This window comes from Coffea arabica, chromosome 11c (assembly GCF_036785885.1).
Source record: "Coffea arabica cultivar ET-39 chromosome 11c, Coffea Arabica ET-39 HiFi, whole genome shotgun sequence".
Lineage (NCBI taxonomy): Eukaryota > Viridiplantae > Streptophyta > Magnoliopsida > Gentianales > Rubiaceae > Coffea > Coffea arabica.
Genome location: NC_092330.1, coordinates 98,200 through 122,369, shown reverse-complemented (window position 1 = coordinate 122,369; position 24,170 = coordinate 98,200). Strand labels below are relative to the sequence as shown.

General features: G+C 38.2%; 2 protein-coding genes across 2 annotated transcripts; both read right to left on the bottom strand.

Moving 5' to 3' along the window:
• Positions 1–10,008: 10,008 nt before the first annotated feature.
• LOC113715716 (uncharacterized) lies at positions 10,009–13,319 on the bottom strand. Its single transcript, XM_027240006.2, has 4 exons — positions 13,179–13,319; positions 11,207–11,845; positions 10,843–11,071; positions 10,009–10,692 (listed from the first exon to the last, which is right to left on the bottom strand). The coding sequence occupies exons 2-4, from the start codon at positions 11,738–11,740 to the stop codon at positions 10,220–10,222; spliced, it is 1,236 nt and encodes a 411-aa protein (XP_027095807.1). The 5' UTR covers positions 11,741–11,845; positions 13,179–13,319; the 3' UTR covers positions 10,009–10,219.
• A 674-nt stretch (positions 13,320–13,993) lies between these two features.
• On the bottom strand, positions 13,994–16,916 carry LOC140016716 (uncharacterized). The gene is made up of 4 exons (XM_072070313.1): positions 16,831–16,916; positions 16,570–16,637; positions 16,122–16,460; positions 13,994–14,922 (listed from the first exon to the last, which is right to left on the bottom strand). The coding sequence occupies exons 1-4, from the start codon at positions 16,865–16,867 to the stop codon at positions 14,578–14,580; spliced, it is 789 nt and encodes a 262-aa protein (XP_071926414.1). The 5' UTR covers positions 16,868–16,916; the 3' UTR covers positions 13,994–14,577.
• Positions 16,917–24,170: the final 7,254 nt, after the last annotated feature.

Genomic DNA, 24,170 nt, shown 5'->3' with positions numbered 1-24,170 from the left:
CAAAAATAGAAATTTTCATATTATTATTTAGAAGTGTTTTAGTCAAGTAAGGATTATTATTTATGGTATGTTCGTTGTTTAGGAATTACTATTTTATTAGGATATTTCTTATGATATAAAACTTATTTATCAAGTCTATCTAATATATAAATATGGAGTCATATTATTGTATCAGTTGAGAAGAGTGGGGCATTGAGAGCTTGTTATTATGTATGATTAATGATATATTATTGGTATTATTCCCCTTCTCCTAAATAAACTTATGTATGTGTAAATTGTCTCACATTAGTTTTATAAAATGGTTTGTCTAACGGGTGACTTAAAATATATTTTAGATGTTATATTTTTGAAAATATAAAATTAATTAAGGAAAGTAAATAAATATAAGGGAGAGAAGGAAAAATTAAATAAGGAAAGTATAAAAATGAAAGAGAGAATAATAATTGTTAGTATATATATATATATATATATATATATATATATATAATAAGTTAGGTGAATACTATATGTGTAAACAAGTATTCTGAAAGTATCTATTAAAAAAACCTTTATAAAATATATCTCCTATATATTTTTTGTGAAATTTTTTGAGTTCTACAAAACTCGAATCGGGTCACTAACCGAGCTACTCGGAAGTTGCAAGTAGTTTAAATAATATGCAATCCCACGTCATATCCTCCAGCTGAAATCACCAAAAAAAAATCACAAAAATATACCTATAACTCATCCAAGTCACATAGTTCCCATTCCCATCAATCCTAGTACCTCTTATGGGTCCTCACCCTTCTTCTCGAGAATACTGTATTAAAAAAATCACTATCTAAAAATTGAAATGTGAACCCCTTTCCAACCATGATTTCCCCAAGCCCCCCCCCCCCCCTCTTCTCCCCTCCCCTCCTCTATTACCCACCCAATCTCCCCTTCTCTTACCACCCATCAATTGTGTGAGTGGGAAAGTGAGAAGTAGGAAGATTGTGCCAATCCTGGGATCAATGTGCAGGCAAGTTTTTAGATGTCAAAATGAAACTGATATTTCCTATTTGGTAAATCGCTTATTTGATAAGTGATATGCAGTGACTTCGACACTATAGTAGGACTCTGATATATGGAAAAGTTAGCTATACGGTATTGGAAAGTTAACTGCATGTTATTCGTGAGAGATATGTTTTATGGAAAGTTTGACAGATGTGGTAACATTATCATACATATCTTCTTGCTCGGGCTTGACATTTATCGTAAATAATGACATTTATCAAACTAAATCTAACTTTCCAATTTTGAGGGCTCACTTGATTGATTATTTGCTTTTACCAAAAAAAAAAAAGGAAAGAAAGAAACAAATATTTTGATGGCCAAATGACAACCGGTAAACCTTTTAAAATAAAAGTAGAATTCTATGTTAAAATCATTTGGTTTATTTTTTTTTTTTATTTGAATTCCTGACGTATGTGGACCAACAAAAAACCTACAAACAAGTATAAATAAAAGTCCACTTTGTTTGCAATCATGACTACTTGATTACTTGGTTCCAACAAGATGAAACCAAACTTTTGTTTAAAATATTCCTAGCGGCCATACAAAATGTAAAGGGGAAATGGCCAATTTAGTCCTTTAACTTTTTAACTTAAGGCAATTTGATCCTTCCTCTTTTATTTAGGTAATTTTAGTCCTTTAACTAAAATTAGTAACTAATTTCATCCTTTTGCAGCGTCACCGCCAGTAAAACTCTTTCAGCACAAAAATCACCATCAAGTTAAGGGCAATATAGGAATTATGAAATAGGGATCATTTTTAAAACAATGAATGCAAAATATTTTTTGTTACATTGGGGAGAAAACCAATTCTCCATTAATTTGGGGAGTAAAACAAAAGGTGCAATAAACCAAATTGTTCTTCTTCTCCACCCTGGCTGATGCCGAAGCCCCACGAAACTGCAAAAGCCAACCCACCAGTGGAATTCCAAACCCAAATTCCCAAAACCTGACTCAAAGCTGCTAATTCATTTATTTTTTTGAAACCCCAATACAAGCCCACTCGTCAAGTCTCATTTCCCCAGCAAAATTTACTACTAGCATCGGAGTTAAATTGTTGACAGGGGCTATGCATCAGGAGGGGATGGATAAGGATGTAAAGAGGTCGAAGCAAAAGTCTGAATTGTAAGCCTAAAGTTCAAAGTGAAAATGCAATTAAAAATGATGATTTAAGGAAGCTATTTTCCAAGCTTTGATGCAACGATGATGAGGTAGCTATCGATAAGGGAATGCTTAAAAAACAGCTAATCCATTTGCTAATTTGAATACTTTCTTGATTTTATCAAGAAAATTTTATATGTTGATAAGTCTTAATTGTAGGCTAAAATTACAAGACATATGATGATGTACAAAAACAATGTTGATGAAGGGTTTTTTTTTTTTTTAGAAAAAGAAAAGACATGGTTTTTGGAAGTTTGGTAGGAGCTAACCGAAAAAGAAGAATCAGAGATGTAGCTGCTTATTGAAGAAGGTGAAATGTTTTCAGCTTTACTCTTAGCATTTTCTGATTTTTTGTTTTGACCTTTAACTTGTAGTTCCTATATTGCGCTTAATTTGGTGGTGATTTTTGTGTCAAAAAGTAGTACCGACACAAAGAATGAAATTGGCTACTAAATTTAAGTTGAAGGACTAAAAACATCAAAATAAAAAATGAAGGATGAAATTGATTTAAGTAAAAAAGTTTGAGGATTAAATTCTAAAACTCACCAAATGACAATGTCTAAGAACTTACCAATAGGAAAAAATGATAATTTTGAGACATCAAATGACAATGTCTAAGAACTTACCAAAAGAAAAAAATGAAAAATGAAAAAAATCATGAATACATTTTATTTTTATGATTTGTTTCTTTGGCATAAACACCTTTTACCACGATAATTCTATCAATAGATCAAATTATTTGGAAGATTTAATGTCATTTGACTATCAGCATTTTCATCATTTTCTATAGCTCATCTTTCGAGGAAAAAAATTCTGCACAGAAAAACATTTCCAAGACTGTTTGGATAGAGTGTTATTTGAAATATTATTTGAAACAATTACCGTAGCAATTTTTATGATGTGATAAATGTGAGATAAAAAGATGATTGAAAATATAAAAATAGGGTTTAGAAATTGTGTTTATTATACAAGTAAAATATTATTTGTAAAAATTTGCTATCCAAACTTTCCTCAAGATTTTCAAGTTTTTGGTTAATAAAAAAAAGTTGAAAAATGGACCTGGCTATGCATGACAATCACTTATGGCTTGCTGCTTTTGTCATTGGTGCGGACCTTTTGGAACCCAAAAATAGTGATAATAATAATAATCAATACATACCATTTCATTGGAGAAGGGGCTTAGTACAAGTATGATTTTCGTACAATTGTGTGGCTGTTATACATTCTACATAATTTAGTGTATACTTATATATCTTTGTTGTACGCATAATTTCTGCTCTTGTACACCAATTCAATAATTTAATACGATTACGATTATAAAAACATAAAATACCTTTTGAAAAAGTATAATTACCATCTAATTGTACTAAACCCTTCTCCCTATTTCATCAAGTACGAACTTTATCGGTTTAATTTCTATGTATGCATGTCAACTATATTAAATTCTCATTTTGGTCCCTAAACTTCAAAATGAAATAATTTAATCCATAAAATATAAAATCTACTTCACTTCAATCCTTAAAGTATTCTAACCCACTATAGATTAAATCTTCTAATCAATTCTCTCACTATGAGAGCTTTTTTCTCTCTATTCTAGAGAGAGAAATCTCCCTCTCATGGGAGTTGTGCCCTTTTCTAACAATCTTTCAAATTTCGAATCCCAAAATAAAAGATCTTCTTCAGGAAAACTTTTTCCGTATTTAGCATTCATTCCAAATTAAGCATCTCAGCTAAGAACATCAATCTACCTTACATTAGCTAGAACATTCTTAGTTAATAGCCATATAATTCATCAAACAAGTTTGGCGGGAAGTGCAATACGAGTTTGCCATTTAGTGTTTTGCTGCTCATTTTTTCTCTATTTTTCTGCTTTTGTCTAGTTTTGTTTAGCGCTCTTTCAGGTTGCTCTGCCTAGATCGTCGATCTAGGGGCGTAGCTACTTGGTCAAGGAGATGACGTTCAGAGAATTGGAAAACGGTAACGATTCCCGGAACTGAACTGGTGCTGCAACAATCTGGAATTGAAGGCAGTATAGACTATAGGATTTGCGAGGATGGAACACATAAAGAAGGTATTGAGGAAATTCACCTTATCTGAGAGTGAAAGGGAGGGAGTTTGTTTGGGTAAGGAGGAATTGGAAAAGGGGATAAATGAGTGTAGATTAAGTCTAATTGGGAAGGTATGGGGGGAAAAACAGCTAACATTACTGGTGTGAGGAGTTTTGCTAACAATATGTGGCCTCAACTGAGAAATGTGAAAATTACAGAGATCAAGGCTAATATGTTTCAATTTGTATTTGAAACTAGGAAGGATATTGAGCTGGTGCTTAGCAAAAGACCTTGGATCTATGACGGTCAGTCTCTGGTTTTATTGGAATGGCAGGCAAATCTAGAGGAGGAGGAGTTGGCTTTCAGTAGGACTTTAGTATGGGTTCAGATTTGGAATTTACCTCTCCATTGGGTTACTAAGGAGGCTAGGCGCAAGATAGATGGAATATTTGCAGGGGTCCGAGAGGTCATTATTCCCCAAGAAAGAGGCAAGGAAGGTAAACACCTCAAAATTCTAGCTGAAGTGAATCTTACAAAGCCTTTTCCTAGAGGAACGATGGTGAAAAATAATGGAGGAACTAGATGGATTGAGTTTAAATATGAAAAATGTCCAGATTTTAGCTTCTGTTGTGGAATGGTAGGACATAATGAAAGAATTTGCACTAGGAAAGGGATGAATATGGAAAGGGAGAATCAGTATGGTAACTGGCTCAAAGCCAACTTTCCTAGGAGTCCAAGGAAGAAAGGTAGAAGTGAGGGGGCTCAAGAAATACCAGTGAGAGGAGGGCACAGGGATCAAAACCTGGATGAGGAAACTGAGAATCAACAGTATCCGTTACTCACCTACACAAAGGAGTTCCTTAGGGGGAGAAGGAAGACAGGCATCCCAATCTGGGGAAGTGAGAATCAGGGTACAGTAGCAAAGAGGGGACAAGGGGGAGAGTGTGATAAGAGGCAGGAGGGTGAGGGGGTCAGTAAGCATGTGGAAGGGGGAAAGAGTGCAGTTCTGAAGTTCATGTGCAAGAAGAGGTGAAGGAAATAACAAAAAAGGAGAGGGGAGAAGAACTGCTGATGCTTAAGGCAATAGAAGGGGTGAGTGTGGAGGAGGGAGGAAGTAGTAAGGACAATATGTGGATTGATGGTGAGAACAACAACAGCCTGGGAAGGGCGTAGGAGGGGGAAGAGAGAGTGAAGGAACTCAATCAAGTAGGTAAGGTGAACAAAACCAGTGTAGGGAAATATAAGGTCAGTAAAACTTGGAAGAGGCTGGTGCAGGAGGTGAGTAAGAGGAAACCTTTGGCTGAGATTGAAACAATGCAGAATGGTCTGGAAATAGGAAAAAGGAGAAAGGATGCCTGTGATGGTGATTAGGCAGGGAATCTGAGAGAGTTAGAGTGTAAGAAGAAGGCCAGGTTGATTAAGAGGACAGAGGATGTGTTGATGCTTTCTGAGGTGATGGAGCCCTCTCTTAATTGGGCTCCCACATCCAAATGAGAGTTTTGGTGTGGAATTGTCGAGGTGTGGGGAGCCCCTTGATAGTTCCCCAACTTAAGGAACTTGTAAAAGTCCACTCCCCATCTCTGATATTCTTATCAGAGACAAAAAAAGAAGAAGAGCTTTATGAATATTGTTAAGCAGTGGGTGAAGTTTGATGACCTGTTTGTAGTAGATCCTGTGGGTATTGCAGGGGGTCTGGCTGTTATCTGGAAAAGGGATATACAGGTGAAAAATATCTTATTCACAAGTTTTACTATAGAGCTATTAATAGGGGACCAAGAAGGCAGTAGAGATTGGTGGTGTGTGTGTGCTTATGCCAGTTCAGATGATGAAGTTAGGGAACAGCAATAGAAGGTGTTAAAGAGAATGACGTAGATTTGGGGTGACTGTTGGGCTTTAATAGGAGACCTGAATGATATCACTTCTAGTAGGGAAAAATGGGGAGGTAGAATCATGCCTGCTAGCAATTTTGAGACTTTTAATAGTTTCATTAATAGGACTGCACTGATTGACATTGGTTTTGAGAGAATGCCTTGGACCTGATGCAACAACTGGGACAAGGAATGGGAGATTAAGGAAAGAATTGATAGAGTAATGGGAACTAAGCAATGGTGTGAAAATTTTGGAAAGGCTAGAGTTACTCATATAGAAACAGAAGCTTCTGACCACTGTGCTTTGGTTCTAGATCTGACCCCTGTGGAAACACCAAGGACAAAAAGGTTTACTTTTGATAAGAGATGGATTATGCAGGAGGGTGTTGGGGAGGTGATCAAGGAAGCATGGGGGATGGATCAACAGGGGTCAAGGTTGTATAGGGTGCAAAGCAAGATAAAGCAAGTTCGAATAAACCTGTTGAATTGGAGCAAGAAGTTGAACCTAAACTCAAAAAATCAAATAGAACAGATCAAAAAGGAAATTAAAGAGATAAAGGAGAGTCAAGGTAGGGAGGATAGAACAAAGATCATAAGATTAAAAATGAAGCTAGTGGAGACCTACAAGAGGGAGGAGATCTACTGGAGTCAGACGGCAAGGATCAAATGGCTAAAGGAGAGAGACAAAAAACACAAGCTTCTTTCATGCTAGTTTGATGAGTAGGAAAAGACAGAACTGGATTAATGGGCTGAAAAAGAGAAATAGGGAGTGGTGTAGCAATGAAGAGGAGATAAGGAAGAAATTGTAGGCTATTTCCAGCATCTGTTCACGTCTGATAATCCAACTGACTTCAATAACATTTTAGAGGATATCTCACAGTCTATAACTGTTGAAATGAACAGAAAGTTGACAAGGCCTGTTTCAGATCAAGAAATCAGTTATGTAGTGAATTCCATGCATTCAAACAAGTTTCCTGGACCAGATGGTATGTCTCCTATCTTTTTTCAAAAATTCTGGCATGTTATTAAAAGTGATGTTACTAATGCAGTTCATAGTTTTTTTCACTCTGGCTATATTCTGAAATCCATAAATGAGACCCTGATCAGCCTAATTCCCAAATCTGACTCCCGAACTCTGATCACAGAATTTAGGCCCATAAGCCTATGTAATGTCATTTATAAGATCATTTCAAAAGTTTTAGCCAACAGGTTTAAAACTGTACTAGACTGTTGCATTAGTCCTTCACAGTCTGCATTTGTGCCTGGTAGGCAGATTCTGGACAATGTCCTAGTTGCGCATGAGAGTATTCACTTCCTGAATAATAAAAGAACTGGAAAGGATGGTTATATGGCTATTAAGCTAGATATGTCTAAGGCTTATGATAGGGTAGAATGGGTGTTCCTGGTAAAAATCATGCAAAAAATGGGGTTCTACCCAAAATGGATCCAGTAGATTTTAGAGTGCATAACCAGTGTCACATATTCCATCAATGTTAATGGGGAGAAAAGGGGGTTTATCAAGCCTTCTAGAGACTTAAGGCAGGGGGATCCTTTATCTCCATACTTATTCCTGGTTTGTGCAGAAGGATTTTCTGCTCTATTAAGGAAAGCTAATAGACAGGGTAGCATGTCTGGCATAAAGATTGCTAAGGAAGCTCCTAGTCTGTCTCACCTTTTCTTTGCAGATGATTCACTAATCTTCTGCATACCTAAGGCTGAGAAAGCTGTACAGCTTATGAGGGTGTTGGAAGACTATGAAAGAGCATCAGGTTAGTTGATAAACAAGGATAAGTCATCCATCTTCTTTAGTAAAAATGTCAAAGGAAGGCAAAAAGAAGAGGTGCTTAAAGAGCTGGAAGGCATGAAACAGGTCCACCAGAGCAAATACCTTGAACTCCCTCTGGTCATAGGGAGATCAAAGAGACAATTATTTGGTTTCATTCGACAGAAAACAGTAAACAGACTTGGAGGCTGGAAGAAAAAACTTCTGAGTCAAGCAGGGAAGGAGATTCTATTGAAGACTGTCATCCTAGCTCTCCCAGCATATGTTATGTCTTGTTGCAGGCTCCCAAAGACATTGTGTAAAAGTATATGTTCAAAGATGGCTAAGTTCTGGTGGAGACAAAGGGAGAATGAAAGGAAAATCCACTGGATTAAATGGAGTAGAATGACTGATATTAAATCTGAAGGTGGTTTGGGATTCAGGGATCTACAGGACTTTAATTTGGCATTATTGGGAAAACAACTATGGAGGATTTTGATGCAACCAAGCTTGCTGATGAGTAGAGTGATGAAAGCCAGATACTTTGCTGGGAAATCAATATGGGAAGCACAACTAAGAGGAATAGACTCATGGTGCTGGAAGAGCCTACTAAGTGCAAAAGGAGTTATGGAAGAAGGACTAAGGAAAAGGGTGGGAGATGGTGAATCAATTAAAATCTGGGAGGATAGGTGGCTGCCAGGGATAGAGGATGGGAAAATAAGATCTCAGAAGAATTTAGACAGTAAGATTCAGAGGGTAAGTGAGCTGATTAAGGATGGAGAATAGAATAGAGAGGTGTTGATGCAGGAGTTTAAGGAGAAGGACAGAATACAGATACTGAAGATACCATTGAGTCTGGGAAAGGTAAAAGACAGGATCTATTGGGCAAAATCAAATTCAGGAGCATACACTGTCAAGTTTGGTTACAAACTAATAAAGGAAATTAAGAAAGGAAATAGCCATTCCAGGAGAACTCCAGAACCAAGCAATAGCAAGAGGAGTAAATCTCAGAACTGGAGTTTTCTATGGGGACTAAACATGCAGAATAAACTAAAACACTTCATCTGAAATGCTTACAAGGAATCCTACCAACTAACATAGTGGTGAAAGAGAAGTGTGGCAAAGGGGACCATGTGTGCAAGTGCTGTGGAGACAACCTTGAGACACTAGAGCATATGTTATTTCTGTGCAACAATGCTAGAGCAATTTGAAAGGTTGCTCCATTAACTTGGGATGGACTGGAGATGTTTAGGAATAGTTTTTGGCATTGGTGGGAGGAACTCAGAGGGGCTGTGGCTAGGGAGAAGGGAAAGGAACACATAACTCTCACGGCAAACATATTGTGGCAGATTTGGAAATCTAGGAATGATAAACAGTTCAACAACAAGAGCAATGATCCTATAGTGGTGGTTAACAAGGCGCTGATGGAATGGAATGAGCATCATGTGGCATAAGGAGGGGGATCAGAACATGAAAACCAGACAGATGGAGGAAAGGAAAGGGGCAGGAGATGCGAGAAACCTCAAACAGACTGGATCAAAATCAACACTGATGCAGCTCTAGACCAAAACATAACAAAATAGGGTGGGGTATAGTGGCAAGGAATGGTTTAGGGGAACTGATAGGCTCATGGGCGAGACCAGCTGAAGGTTGTGCTGAGGCACAAGTGGAGGAAGCGCTGGCACTAAGAGAGGCAATGGTAATAGCTAAACGAATGGGATGGAGGAAAGTGGAGCTGGAAACGGACTGCAAACTAGTAGTGGATAAAATCAATGCAATGGAGGAAGAGGCCAGCATAGCTATAATTCAGTTGGACATTTGGAGGCTGACAAAAGATTTTGATAAATGTTGGTTGTGTATGGATTATGAGTATTCTATTAAATAATTTGTGGTTATTCGGTCAAAGACTTTGACCGAATAAGAATAACTGAATCTCGTATGGATAGTCGATTTAATGAGAATACAATATAGGATTCGTGTTTGGATAGTATATTGTATTCTTGCAAGTATTAAATTTTTTTTAACCACAGCTTTTTTTGGTTATATCACATTATTCACCTCAAATTGCAACCTCTTTGAACCACTCGGTTGACACTATGTGCATTTATTTTGCAGGGGCTAAATAGTTCTTCATAAAATTACGATATACCAAATTTAATATAGAATACAATACTTTCAATACAAACAACCTTGGCCACTCAGTTGTGAAGCAAGCATAGAGGAATTAGGAAACATACAGACGAAAACAAGCAAACTGTGGGAATTTGCCCATTTTTGCTACAATACTTGGATTAACCTTATTCGCATCACACTAGTATTAACACACAGCAGTCATTCACTACAAATCCCTCACCTTCGTCTCGCACTCCGATATGCATTCCACATTCCATTTGCCATTTCATCTCTCATTTCATGCCATTCATTGACCTCTTGTTGTGAGGCACTTAAGGGTTGAATTTCTGGCATAGGTGGGACCCCACCTTCTCCTTCGATATCCATCTCCTGATCATGATCATTGAATATGTCATCATCTGGCAATTCATCTCGTATGAAATTGTGTAGAGTACAACAAGCTATCACCACATTTATTTGTGTACTCATATAAAAATTAGGTACAGGACCGCGTAGGATAGTGAATCTCCTTTTAAGCACCCCAAAGCATCTCTCAATTACATTTCTAAGTGATGAGTGACGAGTATTGAAAAGTTGCTTAGGGGAGGAAGAGCCACGTCGGCCCTGAGCATTTTGTCGAGGTGTTCCACGATAAGGTGCAAGAAATCCAGGAATATTTCTGTATGTCGAGTCCACAAGGTAGTATTTTCCTACATACAAAGTGGAATGAAGGTCAAATATAAGTCAAAATACACTACTACTTCTTTCCCCCCCCCCACTCATACACTCACATACTACACTCACATACTATGAAAACATATAATTGGACAAAAATTTGACAACAAAATATTGTCGTGCACCTGAAGGGAGCATCGAAAAATGTGCAGGTCCTGTTAGTGCTCCGTCCAAGACGCGTGCATCATGGGCGCTTCCTTCCCAACCAGCATAAATATATGAAAATCGCATATCAAAATCGCAAATGGCTAGTACATTTTGAGTTGCTTGCCCATGTCTATTCGTATACGCTGCTTGCTGTCCAGGTGGCGGATGTGCTGGAATATGTGTACCATCTAATGCACCTACAGCATTCTAGTAGATTTGATATGCTAGTTAGTAAATAGTAAAGTTGGACATGATTATTGAATATTGATGCTTGAGTGTTGGTACAAAAGGGTAAGTAATACTTTATATAAAAAGCATAAATTTTTTCTCACAAAACTTTACCGTAAACCATTGGGCAAATCGCCTATCGGTGTAAATCTTTGGATGAATCTCGTTTTGTCCTCTCGGCTTTATGAGAATTTTTCCCAACTCACAAAGCCCCCGCAACACCTCATGAATGTTCTTGCAGATGGTTTCCGGGGAATGTTGGAATCGTTCGGCGAGGCAGCGCATTCGATGATTGTGACTCAACATGACTAATGTCATGCACACTGCTTCCTCTATGAGCACTCTTTTCTGGGAATTTTGTGGTACATATCCCCCACTCACAAGAATGTCACATAAGCGCATGAAAGAATCCACCGTTATTCTACAGTTCTCAAGTACTCTTGCAGGATGGCCATCAATTACTTCTTGCACATACGCACGGCCACTTAGCATGCTGTTTCTGCATGGTAGAGGCAATATATATCCTGCTAGACGTTCAGACACAGGGTTGAATAGAATAACCATTGCCCATTGGATTAGTTCCCAGTCATCGTCATCATCATCAACATTATTCGAAGACGATCCCCAGGTATTCCAACTATTATCCATACTTCTATTTTTGGCCGCCTATGAAACTTGGTACACCATGGCTCAAAATGAAACTTTAGCTAATATATTAAACGGATGACTCCAAAGTCACATATATAACTGGGCCTGTAGAATATAGTAATACACCAGTTGCTTAGCTAATGTACCTTAGCTAATAAATTTATCTAGTTTAGCTGAATGTTTAAATAGATTTAGCTAATATACCTTAGCTTAGACAAAGTAATGCCCGGTGGTAATATTTTGTAATAGTAAAAAAAAAAATCAAAAGCAATTTTTATAGTAATATATCCCAGCAAATATTTTTAATGGCTTAGCTAATAGATCTTATCTAATAATTTTGTAATAATAAAACTAACCAAAAGTGCTAGACAATTGGGTTGGCCCGCGTCTTCTGCATTTGGCCTTTATAGCACAAGACAAGTACGTGGCTAAAATGGGCTGCCTCTGTGTTGCAGGTTCAAATAAGGATGCTAATATACTTATATCAATTGCCAGAGACTTAAATGAAGCACTAGGGGATTGTAAAGTAGAAGATATCAACCCAAAACTTTTGCATGAACTGCCTCTTGGTGCTCGAGCTGTTGTAAATCCCATGGCTGTCATGGTTGGTGGTATTGTTGGTCCGGAGGTTGTGAAGGCATGCTTTGAAAAGTTTTATCCTCTTTTGCAGGTGATATATAATTTGTCTTTGTTAATAGTAAAAATAACCAAAAGTAATTTTTAGTAATAAACCGTAGCTAATATTTTTTAACAGTACAAAATATCCAACAATTTGTATAGTAATATACCTTAGCTAATATTTTTAATAGCTAAGGTAATATACCGTAGCTAATATACCTTGTCTAATATTTTTTAATACTCACTCAATGAAAAGTAATTTTTATACTAATATACCTTAGCTAATAAGGCCTTAGCTAATATTTTTAACAGTACAAAATATAGAAAAGTAATTTTTATAGTAATAAATCGTAGCTAATATACCTTAACTAATAAATTTTAATAGTAATAATATCCAAAAGTAATTTTTATAGTAAATCACTGTGAGCTTATATACCTAAACTAATCATTTTTTAACAATAAACCTAACCAAAAGCCTAAATTTTTTAGTAATATATGTTGGCTAATATTTTTAATAGCTTAGCTAATATACCTTACCTAAGAGAATATACACCTTAGCCAATACTTTGTAATACCAAGAAAAAACAAAAGTAATTTTTATAGTAATATACCGTAGCTAATATACCGCTGGCAATATATATGGTTTGCCTGGAGTTTGTAACTCGACTCCTTAGCTAATTTGGTTGCATGAACACTATATATATATATATATATATATATATATATATATATATATATATTCACACACACACATATATATATATATACTGGATAGAAAAATTAGCAATATGACAGATATTTATGAATAGAAATTCATCACCTGTACTAGGCTATGGCAAGAGCCTGTTTCGGGAGCCTGGTTGGCTATCGAAGAACCAGGAATTCTTATGGCTACCACGCTGCTGGATTTCTGATGTTAGTAGCTGGATATGGGATTCATGTACACACTGCTATAAACTTATGGCTTTATAGAAATACTGATAGTGGTCTCGGGGAACCCAACCAATTTCACCTACCGACATAGACATGTTGACATACTTTGAATGGTCACGACTGGTTACATAAATAAAGCTGCAACCAAATAGTGGATTGCGTGTCGGCACCTGTTTCTGATTGATAGATCACTGATGCTCGGACAAATAAGCACGCGAAAACAGTAGTGATAAGAACTTAAAGGGCCATTGAATATAGGAAGGACAGTATCCCGGATATCCCGGAAACGTCCAAATACCCATGTGCAATTCCTACAAAGTAGCTAGCGGCCAAAGTAGCCACTATATACGGATATCTTGGAAACGTCCAAATACCCATGTGCAATTCCTACAAAGTAGCTAGCGGCCAAAGTAGCCACTATATAACCCACAATCAAAAAAGAAAAAGAATCTAGCATACTAGTAGTCATATGCACACCTTAGCCAGGAGGTACCGACGTAGGCTAGCATGTGTTATTTCCCAATGAAAATAGTAGTCATAACTTTTGCTACTGGAAAAAATATCAGATGTCTTGTGTGGGTGTCAGTGGTCCATGCTTGTCATATATAATAGCACATTCTAGCCTCCCTATGTAAAGAAAACACTCTAATACAGTATATAGCTAATATAATTGGATTAATATTATCCAAGTAACCATATAAATGAAGAAAATACCCCACTCACTAGCAAATCAGTGTAATGGGAGTAGTAATAAGCATTGAACTATAAAAAGATAGTACATCAATAGCAGAATGTTCATACAGCCGCAGGATGCAAAGTCTCAAATACAGACATAGTGCAAGTTTATGTCAAATGGAAGCAAATTACATGTACTATCCGCAAGACTGAGATTTTTTTTTTGTGCACAATAGCAATCCAAAATTTGTCCTCCAGGACACAGTTATATAACCCAGCCAAATTTACTGAAATATCAAGCAAGGAAATTCAGTCTAAAGCTGCCTATGCAGCAGCTATTTCGGATCAAGAATGGTATCAGCATACCAATACTGGAAACCTTCATCCGACTGCAGAAACATGTGGCGCCACCTCTCACTATTTTTAAACTCTTTCATGCACGCAAGACGCTTTTGGGACCACAGTTCAACGGGCTCATGTTTTGGGTATGATTTGTCCCAAACTCTTAGCGCAGCTACGCACCACTCATTTCGTCGGGTGTTTTCATCAATTTTGATCTGAGACAGCTTACCAATGTTCGTTGCTGCGTCTCGGAGAGCTTCCCCGGTCTTCTAAGACTTAGTGCTCCTTGATCCATCGAAAGATGATGTCCCACGACTCGATACCGGGCGCTTACCTGGCCTACTAGCAACAAATTCAACTTCTTCATCCCGAACTGGAATATACACATCCTCCCCCCAGAAGTCTGAGGTCGGTCCGTCAACCTTTGCCTTCCCCTTTCGCCTTGATGCAGCCCCGGTGGTCTTTTCGGCAGACCAAGGAGAGTGGTGGACGTCACTCTGAGCAGAGGATTGGGCATGCTTTCCGGTGGCTGTTCGGCTCTCAAGAATTTCTCCCAATTCATAGAAGCAATCGCAGCTGCGGCCTTCTTTGAACCGTGCATAAAATTTGTTTTCCTGCAAGGTATGTGAAATGGCAACTGGTTCAACTAGACAAGCTGATACAGTTTATATAAAAAGCATTCTTGCTGTGTACTACTAAGCTGGTACTTCAAATAGCTATTATACACATGATCAGGCCAGCAATCAGCCATGATAAGGCCAGTAACGAAAGAAATATAGGCCAGTATGTGTAACAGATTGAATACTACCAGTCACAGCACCAAAGCTGTCAAAACCATGAATTCTTAACATAGTAATCAATGTACTCAACAGAAATACCCTATGAAACGTTAGAAAGGTCCAAAAGTCAGAAAAGCCAGAAAAAAGACAAACTCTTTCGGGCCATAAAGCAGCCAGATATACCAAAAAAAAAGATATAAACCTCTTTTCTCTCCTTACATATGAGACAGGCCATATTGGCTTACTCACAATGTACATACAAACTACTCAATCTTACCCCTTTTTAAGTTTTGTTTAAGCAACAGCAATGGTACTTTTTATCCTAGGTAGCAACAGCCCCTCCACAATTAGTCAGAGTTCATATTTAGGAATATACAAAATTATAGTCCTAATTAATGCGAGTGTTTTAGCCAAAAAGATATACTAGTTAATAAAGGAACTTTTTAAGAATCAAATTTTTTCTGATTATCTATTAGATAGTAATTATAGTGCTTAATCTTTACATGTGTATAATGAATTAGATTAAAATCTTCTATTCATTAATCTGATGCAGTCAACTAAGCTTTCTTTAAGTAAACAGCTCCAAGCTAACAGTTAAATTAGCAGTGCTCGTTGGAGACAAAAATGTGATTTAGCATATTAAAGAAATGTAGGCTAGAAATGTAGGCCACCAATCAAGCATAATACGGCCACCTTAAATTATTATTGTAACAACCTAATTGATACATAGGAATTTCTCCCCTCCTCCACTGTCACATTTAGGGGCAGTCGCAATCAATGATTAATAAGGCAGCCTCCAAACATAGCAAGTATAAAATCAAAGTACCCATCTATGCTTCCCAACCCAGTGCAGCAAAAGTGAAACACATAAAACTTGTCACAGCAACTGCTACATAAGTCATAATTTCAGGGATCCTCTATCAATGAAAGGGCTCAATATTCCATTGTCTCTCACCAAACACACAGGGAAATATATCTATCAAAGGTTAAGGGCAATTTGGGATACAATTAATAGAGACATAGAAGAATTTTACCCGCTTTAGAGCGCTCCATTTTTCCTTTGTAGCCTGAAAGCAGAGGAGCTCCGAATTAAAGCCAACTCCCGTCTCTGCCGTTGTCTGGGACATCCCCGATAAGCGGACGAAACACTTCCACTCGGATTCCATCCTATAGAACTTTGAACGATATTGCTCCCACCTCAAATTGACGTGGCACTTGTCGTTCATGTGTAGGGTAAGATGGTGCCAGTTTGACCTGCCCTTTTGGTGCTTGTCCCAAGCACCATTCCTATGCCACTCCACAAGTGTTGCAACGAAAACTGCCTCAAGTGTAGGGTGATTTTTCCAATCGGCTACTTCAGAATCATCATTCATCTAATGCAATAAACCAAAAAAGTTCATAGTAAATAACATTTAGATTGCACAAGGAAACAGAAAATTCAAAGTGAGTGCTGGAACTTCAAAGTAGGAACTACTTCCATACCTTTACGAAGTAATTTCTCGCGCAAGCACCCAAATCGTTTGAACCGCTCTCGGAATGTGCTTGTTGGACTGCATGAAAGAAAAATATAAAAAATGCTTCCTTATTTGGTTTAACAAATAAACACAAATAGGCATTCAAAGCAGTATAGCAATCCCAAGCTAAGAATTTTTAGCTGAACAGATTATGAGATCATTAACGAATGTATAGAAATTGAAAATAATAGCAACCAAAACCAAAATCATATATGGACGAAGGTCGTACCGCTGCTCTTACATACTCGACGGCGTTTATGTGGCATATAAACGTGGCAGCGACAAAAAATGGCGGACCTAACAGTCACGCACCAACTGGCTGCTTTAAAGACAAAAAGGGCAGCAAAAAAGAGATGTTAGTGACGAATGGCTGATAGTAAAACCTTTAACCAACCAGCAAACCTATTATGATGCCTTTAATTGGACAGAGACGTTTTAGACTCTACATTGTCGGGAACTACATGTGTAAGTATTAATCAAGCAACTTAGGATCCAAAATGCAGGTATGTGGATTAGCCTGGTCAATTTTTAAATCTTGAATAGCTAAGGCAACACTTGCTAGAAGAATACATATAATTTGAGTGAAGTAAAATTCATCTCGACCAATGCACAATTGCTGATGCTCGGACAAAAGGTTAACTAGTTCATTTTGCAGCTAAACCAAATTTGGATATAGGAAAAATAAAATGGACATGGAAACAACACCAAATACAATGAACATTTTCTTCTAGTATTATGGTGAAAAGGACCTTTAACCATCTTTTACGGTTCTAATTAAAGTTTTACGTGATTAGTCAAATGTTAATCAGATGTTCTACAAACTTTATTACAAAAATTCCTTTTATTTTTATATTTTTCTTGTTCTTCTAATTTTTGTCTTTCTATTGATTTTAATTCAGAGTATTTATGCCAAAGTAAATCTACTTTTGCTTGTCTTAAATTTTTTAGAAATGATGCGGGATGGTGGTGTGCTACTTTAGATAATCTAGCTTCTTATATTTGTATATGTGCTAAACACTGGTCTGTTGTTTCAATTTCCTCTAAAATTTTGTCAAAATAATAATAGGTATCTGGTTGTCTGAGGCTTTGTAATGCTAATCTGTATGCGTTTTCTGGAGTGGATGTAAATTGAAAGGGCGGTTCAAAATTCATATAAAATATCAGGATGATTAACTGGAATTTAAGAAATTGATGACTACTAGATACTTTAAGAAAGATAACTGAGATTTTACCTTCCTTGCTTTAAATCCAAATTTTCCTTCTGATGCTGTGAAAATGGGAATCTTGTGCTTAGGAGTTGTGCCTCACCGGATCTTCCCCTGATGCCTGCTTTGCAACTGAAAGGCTTTAATGGGTACTACACCGTCTTTTGGTCTTTTAGACTCCTAAAAACAAGGTATCTTTTTCAGAGTTTCCGGTGGTTTGGATCTAATCTAGGGTTGGCTGCCTAAATCTCTACTTTCTTATTTCTCTTTCGTCTTATGCTTAGAAATATGAGAGAGCTAAAGACTTGAAAAACTGCTAAAGAACGTATGAAATTGGAGTTTTTATTGGATGCTTTAATTTACAGGATGTAAGTGCATCGTACCCAACATTGGTTTGGGACGTATGCCTTTATAGACTTCTTGTGTAAACTGTGCGGACTTAAAATTTTTGACTAAAAGTCCGTGGATATGACATGTTAACTTTTACGGACTTAAAACCTACTGAAATCCGTAAAAACATCAAATCAATATTGCCTATCTATACAATGTGGCTGTCAGCGAATAAAGGCTAAAAGCTCTATGGCCGTCCTATACAAAAAGTAATTTGGCCAAACTATACAATAAAAGCTTTTATGACCGATCTATTATAGCTTTGGACAAGATGGCCGAAGAATTATCCTTCCATCATATTCTCGATGTTGCTCATTTCTTCTGGTCCCATTGTTTCCCAATAATGATCATCATTATATTCTTCATCTGCTTCGATATCCAAATGCCTTGCTCCTGAGCTCATATAATATCCTTCTAAATATTTTTCAAAAACTTCTGGATAATTGGTGCTTATAGTGAAATCTTTTTCTAACTTAAACCTATATGGGACATATATCTTTTGTATCTTATTTTCATATACTAATCTAATCCCATTTTCCCATTGATCTATGAAATGTCTGTAAGCTAATTGGATCATTTTAGCATTTATCAATTGTTCTTTTAATTCTAATGGACATTCCACTAGACTGCTGCTGATTTTTTCTAGTTCTTCTGTCGTTCTCCTTGCTGGTGGTATATTGCTAACTGTAATCATCATTCTATGTATTGCTGGTTCTATATCAAAAAGTCCTATCCATTCTGCTGGCGCGGATTTGATATGTACAGTTGCCCACTGTCCATAGTCTAACATTTTTCTGATGAAGTATCCGAGATGAGTTCCAAGACAATGAGTATCTTCTGGATTTGTAACAATAATTTTTTCCAGGAATCCGGCATCCATAAGAAATTGTGGTGTTAAAATAACTCGTTCCCCATTCACTCTTAGTATCTTTGGGGATGAATATTTTGATAAGATAATAGTTGCTCTGAGGAAAAAATGACTGAGTGTATGTATACAATGGCTATTTATTTTCTGGTGGTCACAGGCTTCTGGATTGTTTGGGCAATGTTTTTCTGGGTTAATGAAGAAAGATGGATGTAGTCTAATGGCTGCTGTATTTCTAATTGGGTCTTTTGCTATTTCATAAAAGTATTGTTGGACTGCCATTAATTTTGAATAATATTGGGCTTGGGCTTTTTGGCTAATAATTTCTTGGATATGTAAAGGGAGGAAATTAAGTAGGTGATATGGTTTAAAGGATATTCTGGGCTTAAGAAATTCAAATGGTCTTTCTGAAATGGGCTTTTCTTTTATAAAAATTGTCTGTTTTATTGGGCCGGATGAAGAACTGGCCATTTGAGATGCTGTATGAGACAGCCTTCCTTTGAGCTCCCCAATTTCAGAAATTTGTGAGAGAATAGTATCTCCTTGTGAGCCTGAGATCTTATACATTTCTTTCAGTTGTTCAGTTAAAGATTTTATCTTTTCTTTTTGAGAAAGATCTTCTTCTTCAAAATTTCTACACTTTAAATTTAAACTTCTAATAGCTTGCTCCATGCTCTTACAATGTCTACAAAATTCTATTCTATTTGTGTTATCTTTTTCTAATGCATATTGATAATTTCTACTGCTACTAGGGGCATCTGTATTTTGATATACTGGAGCCCTCATGCTGTCCATGCTAGCCTTAGGATCTACATAAAATGTTGTTCCTATATTATGCCTAGCAAATTCTAATGCTTCATGTATGCTATGAAATGCTTTCCATAAAGGATTATGAAAATGATTTATTTGTTCTATAACGGAAATCCATTTAGAATAGATTCCAGGTATTTTTCCTTTTACCACTACATAATATGAAAAACTTTGTTTTGGAAGATTACTAAAATAAAATGCTAAGATATTAAGATTTCTAACTTTATCAGTGCTATTTCTGCTATTCCAGAGGTTATTTAAGATATCCTGCTGGATGTCTTCTAAATTACCTTCCTCTTGGCTATGGAAATGTAGACTTGTACCTTTAGGGTACTTTGTAAGTTCCCACTGGCCAATTTTGACTTTCTGGAAGTTATATGCCATCTGCTAAGAGATCAGAAGAATTGTTAAAAAGTCGTGATAAAAAATCTGCTAAATTATTATCTTTACCTTTAATGTGTTCGAAGACTACTTTATATCCATTACCAAGGTTGTGAGCAATCTAGCGTCCCGTCCTAGATTGTTCTACCGACATATCTATTAGAGTAATCACCACTGTGGATTCGTCGTTCTACCTCGTATAATCAAATCGTGTCATCTGTTTGATTCTAGGTTCAGTAATCCAAGCGTTGGACCACCTCGCTACATACTTGAGCAAACGTGCTATGTGTCTCGTAACGAGTTGATCAAGGACCGTATCAGTGATGTGTGCATGGATCATGGCCCACGAAATGATCCGGTCCGAGTTCCATTGGGCCTAGTCACACATGCACGAGCCAAGCTCTTAAAGAAATCCCTCCAAGGCCTTGTTCAAATGGTCCAAAACCAACATGGAGTCCATAGGGATATTGAAGGCCTAGAAGGAGACAAGCAAAACATCTACACCATGATCCAAGCCCATGGAGAGTCAAGCGGGCCTCAAAGTGATTGGGCCGAGTTGGGGCTTTAGGCCTTAATGTTGCTTAGTGTAAGATTAACTGCGTAATAGAAGCATGGGCCGGCCAATCTAGACACCAAGATGGCCGACTGCTCCTTTAGGATTTTAGAAACCTCTAGCCTATAAAAGGGCTTGCTTTGCAAGGGTTTTGGACACAAGTTGGATCAATACAATTTGATTAATGTCGATTTTTCTTGTTAAGAGATATTGGAGCCTTTTCACTAGTTTTGGCAGGGGTTGAAAGCAATATTGCGTCCCATCTTAGATTGTTCTACCGACCTATCCATTCGAGTAATCACCTCTGTAGAGTCATCGTTCTAACACCTATAATTAAATCTTATCGTCCCGCTTGATTCCTGGTTCCGCAATCCAAGCGTTGGACCACCTCGCTCCTTGGGCAAACGTGCTACGTGTCTCCAAATGAGTTGATCGAGCACCGTATCAGTGACGTGTGCGTGGATCGGGGCCCACCCAATGAGCTGGTCCGAGTTCCATTGGGCCCAGTCACACGTGTACGAGCCTAGTTCTTCAAGGAATCTCTCCAAGGCCTTGTTCGAATGGTCCAAGACCAACAAGGAGTCCATAGGGATATTGAAGGCCGAGAAGGATACAAGCAAATCATCTACACCATGATCCAAGTCCTTGGAGAGTCAAGCGGGCCTCCAAGTCATTGGGCCGAGTAGGTTCTTTAGGCGTTAATGTTGCTTAGGGTTGGATTAACTACGTAGTAGAAGCATGGGCCGGCCCGTCTTGATACTAAGATGGCCGACTGCTCTTTTAGGGTTTTCGTAGGATTTTAGTAACCTCTAACCTATATAATGGCTTGCATTATAAGGGTTTTGGACACAAGTTGGATTAATAAAGTTTGGTTAATTTCGGTTCTTCTTGTTAAGAGAGAGTGGAGCCTTTTTACTTGCCTTTGCAAGGGTTGTGAGCAATCTTGCGTCTCGTCCTAGATTGTTCTATCGACGTATCTATTAGAGTAATCACCACTGTGGAGTCGTCGTTCTACCCACTATAATCAAATCGTGTCGTCCGTTTGTTTCTAGGTTCCGCAATCCAAGCGTTGGACTACCTCGCTAGAAATTTGAGCAAACGTGCTATGTGTCTCGTAACGAGTTGATCAAGGACCGTATCAGTGATGTGTGCAATGGCCCACGAAATGATCCGGTCCGAGTTCCATTGGGCCTAGTCACACATGCACAAGCCAAGCTCTTAAAGAAATCCCTCCAAGTCCTTGTTCAAATGGTCCAAAACCAACATGGAGTCCACAGGGATATTGAAGGCCTAGAAGGAGACAAGCAAAACATCTACACCATGATCCAAGCCCATGGAGAGTCAATCGGGCCTCCAAGTGATTGGGCCGGGTTGGGTCTTTAGGCCTTAATGTTGCTTAGGGTTAGATTAACTTCGTAATAGAAGCATGGGTCGGCCAATCTAGACACCAAGATGGCCGACTGTTCCATTAGGGTTTTAGAAACCTCTAGCCTATAAAAGGGCTTGCTTTGCAAGGATTTTGGACACAAGTTGGATCAATACAATTTGATTAATGTCGATTCTTCTTGTTAAGAGATATTCGAGCTTTTTCACTTGCTTTGGCAAGGGTTGTAAGCAATATTGCGTCTCGTCCTATATTGTTGTATCGACCTATCCATTCGAGTAATCACCTCTATGGAGTCATCGTTCTAACGCCTTTAATTAAATCTAATCGTCCCGCTTGATTCCAGGTTCCGGAATCCAAGCGTTGGACCACCTCGCTAGATCCTTGGGCAAACGTGATTGGGCCTCTAAGTGATTGGGCCGACCCAATGAGCTGGTCTGAGTTCCATTGGGCCTAGTCACACGTGTACGAGCCTAGTTCTTCAAGGAATCCCTCCAAGGCCTTGTTCGAATGGTCCAAGACCAACAAGGAGTCCATAGGGATATTGAAGGCCGAGAAGGATACAAGCAAATCATCTACACCATGATGCAAGTCCTTGGAGAGTCAAGCGGGCCTCCAAGTGATTGGGCTGAGTAGGTTCTTTAGGCCTTAATGTTGCTTAGGGTTGGATTAACTACGTAGTAGAAGCATGGGCCAGCCCGTCTTGATACCAAGATGGCCGACTGCTCTTTTAGGGTTTCCGTAGGGTTTTAGTAACCTCTAACCTATAAAATGGCTTGCATTATAAGGGTTTTGGACACAAGTTGGATTAATAAAGTTTGGTTAATTTCGGTTCTTCTTGTTAAGAGAGAGTCGAGCCTTTTTACTTGCCTTTGCAAGGGTTGTGAGCAATCTTGCGTCTCGTCCTAGATTGTTCTATCGACGTATCTATTAGAGTAATCACCACTGTGGAGTCGTCGTTCTACCCACTATAATCAAATCGTGTCGTCCGTTTGTTTCTAGGTTCCGCAATCAAAGCGTTGGACTACCTCGCTAGATATTTGAGCAAACGTGCTATGTGTCTCGTAACGAGTTGATGAAGGACTGTATCAGTGATGTGTGCATGGATCATGGCCCACAATATGATCCGGTCCGAGTTCTATTGGGCCTAGTCACACATGCACGAGCCAAGCTCTTTAAGAAATCCCTCCAAGGCCTTGTTCAAATGATCCAAAACCAACATGGAGTCCATAGGGATATTGAAGGCCTAGAAGGAGACAAGCAAAACATCTACACCATGATCCAAGCCCATGGAGAGTCAAGCGGGCCTCCAAGTGATTGGGCCGCGTTGGGTCTTTAGGCCTTAATGTTGCTTAGTGTAAGATTAACTGCGTAATAGAAGCATGGGCTGGCCCGTCTTGATACCAAGATGGCCGACTGTTCTTTTAGGGTTTTCGTAGGGTTTTAGTAACCTCTAGCCTATAAAAGGGCTTGCATTATAACGGTTTTGGACACAAGTTGGATCAATAAAGTTTGGTTAATTTCGATTCTTCTTGTTAATAGAGAGTCGAGCCTTTTTACTTGGCTTTGCAAGGGTTGTGAGCAATCTAGCGTCCCGTCCTAGATTGTTCTACCGACATATCTATTAGAGTAATCACCACTGTGGATTCGTCGTTCTACCTCGTATAATCAAATCGTGTCATCTGTTTGATTCTAGGTTCAGTAATCCAAGCGTTGGACCACCTCGCTACATACTTGAGCAAACGTGCTATGTGTCTCGTAACGAGTTGATCAAGGACCGTATCAGTGATGTGTGCATGGATCATGGCCCACGAAATGATCCGGTCCGAGTTCCATTGGGCCTAGTCACACATGCACGAGCCAAGCTCTTAAAGAAATCCCTCCAAGGCCTTGTTCAAATGGTCCAAAACCAACATGGAGTCCATAGGGATATTGAAGGCCTAGAAGGAGACAAGCAAAACATCTACACCATGATCCAAGC

What these genes read in the sequence shown, in the direction of transcription:
- LOC113715716 (XM_027240006.2), bottom strand. Translation starts at nt 11,740, where the DNA reads ATGGATAATAGTTGGAATACCTGGGGATCGTCTTCGAATAATGTTGAT. An exon ending in GATTTGCCCAATGGTTTACG is followed by an intron (nt 11,072 to 11,206) that starts GTAAAGTTTTGT and finishes CAAATCTACTAG; the next exon opens with AATGCTGTAGGTGCATTAGA. An exon ending in TTTTTCGATGCTCCCTTCAG is followed by an intron (nt 10,693 to 10,842) that starts GTGCACGACAAT and finishes CTTTGTATGTAG; the next exon opens with GAAAATACTACCTTGTGGAC.
- LOC140016716 (XM_072070313.1), bottom strand. Translation starts at nt 16,867, where the DNA reads ATGCCACATAAACGCCGTCGAGTATGTAAGAGCAGCG. An exon ending in TCGAGTATGTAAGAGCAGCG is followed by an intron (nt 16,638 to 16,830) that starts GTACGACCTTCG and finishes TCTTTCATGCAG; the next exon opens with TCCAACAAGCACATTCCGAG. An exon ending in CGAGAAATTACTTCGTAAAG is followed by an intron (nt 16,461 to 16,569) that starts GTATGGAAGTAG and finishes TTATTGCATTAG; the next exon opens with ATGAATGATGATTCTGAAGT.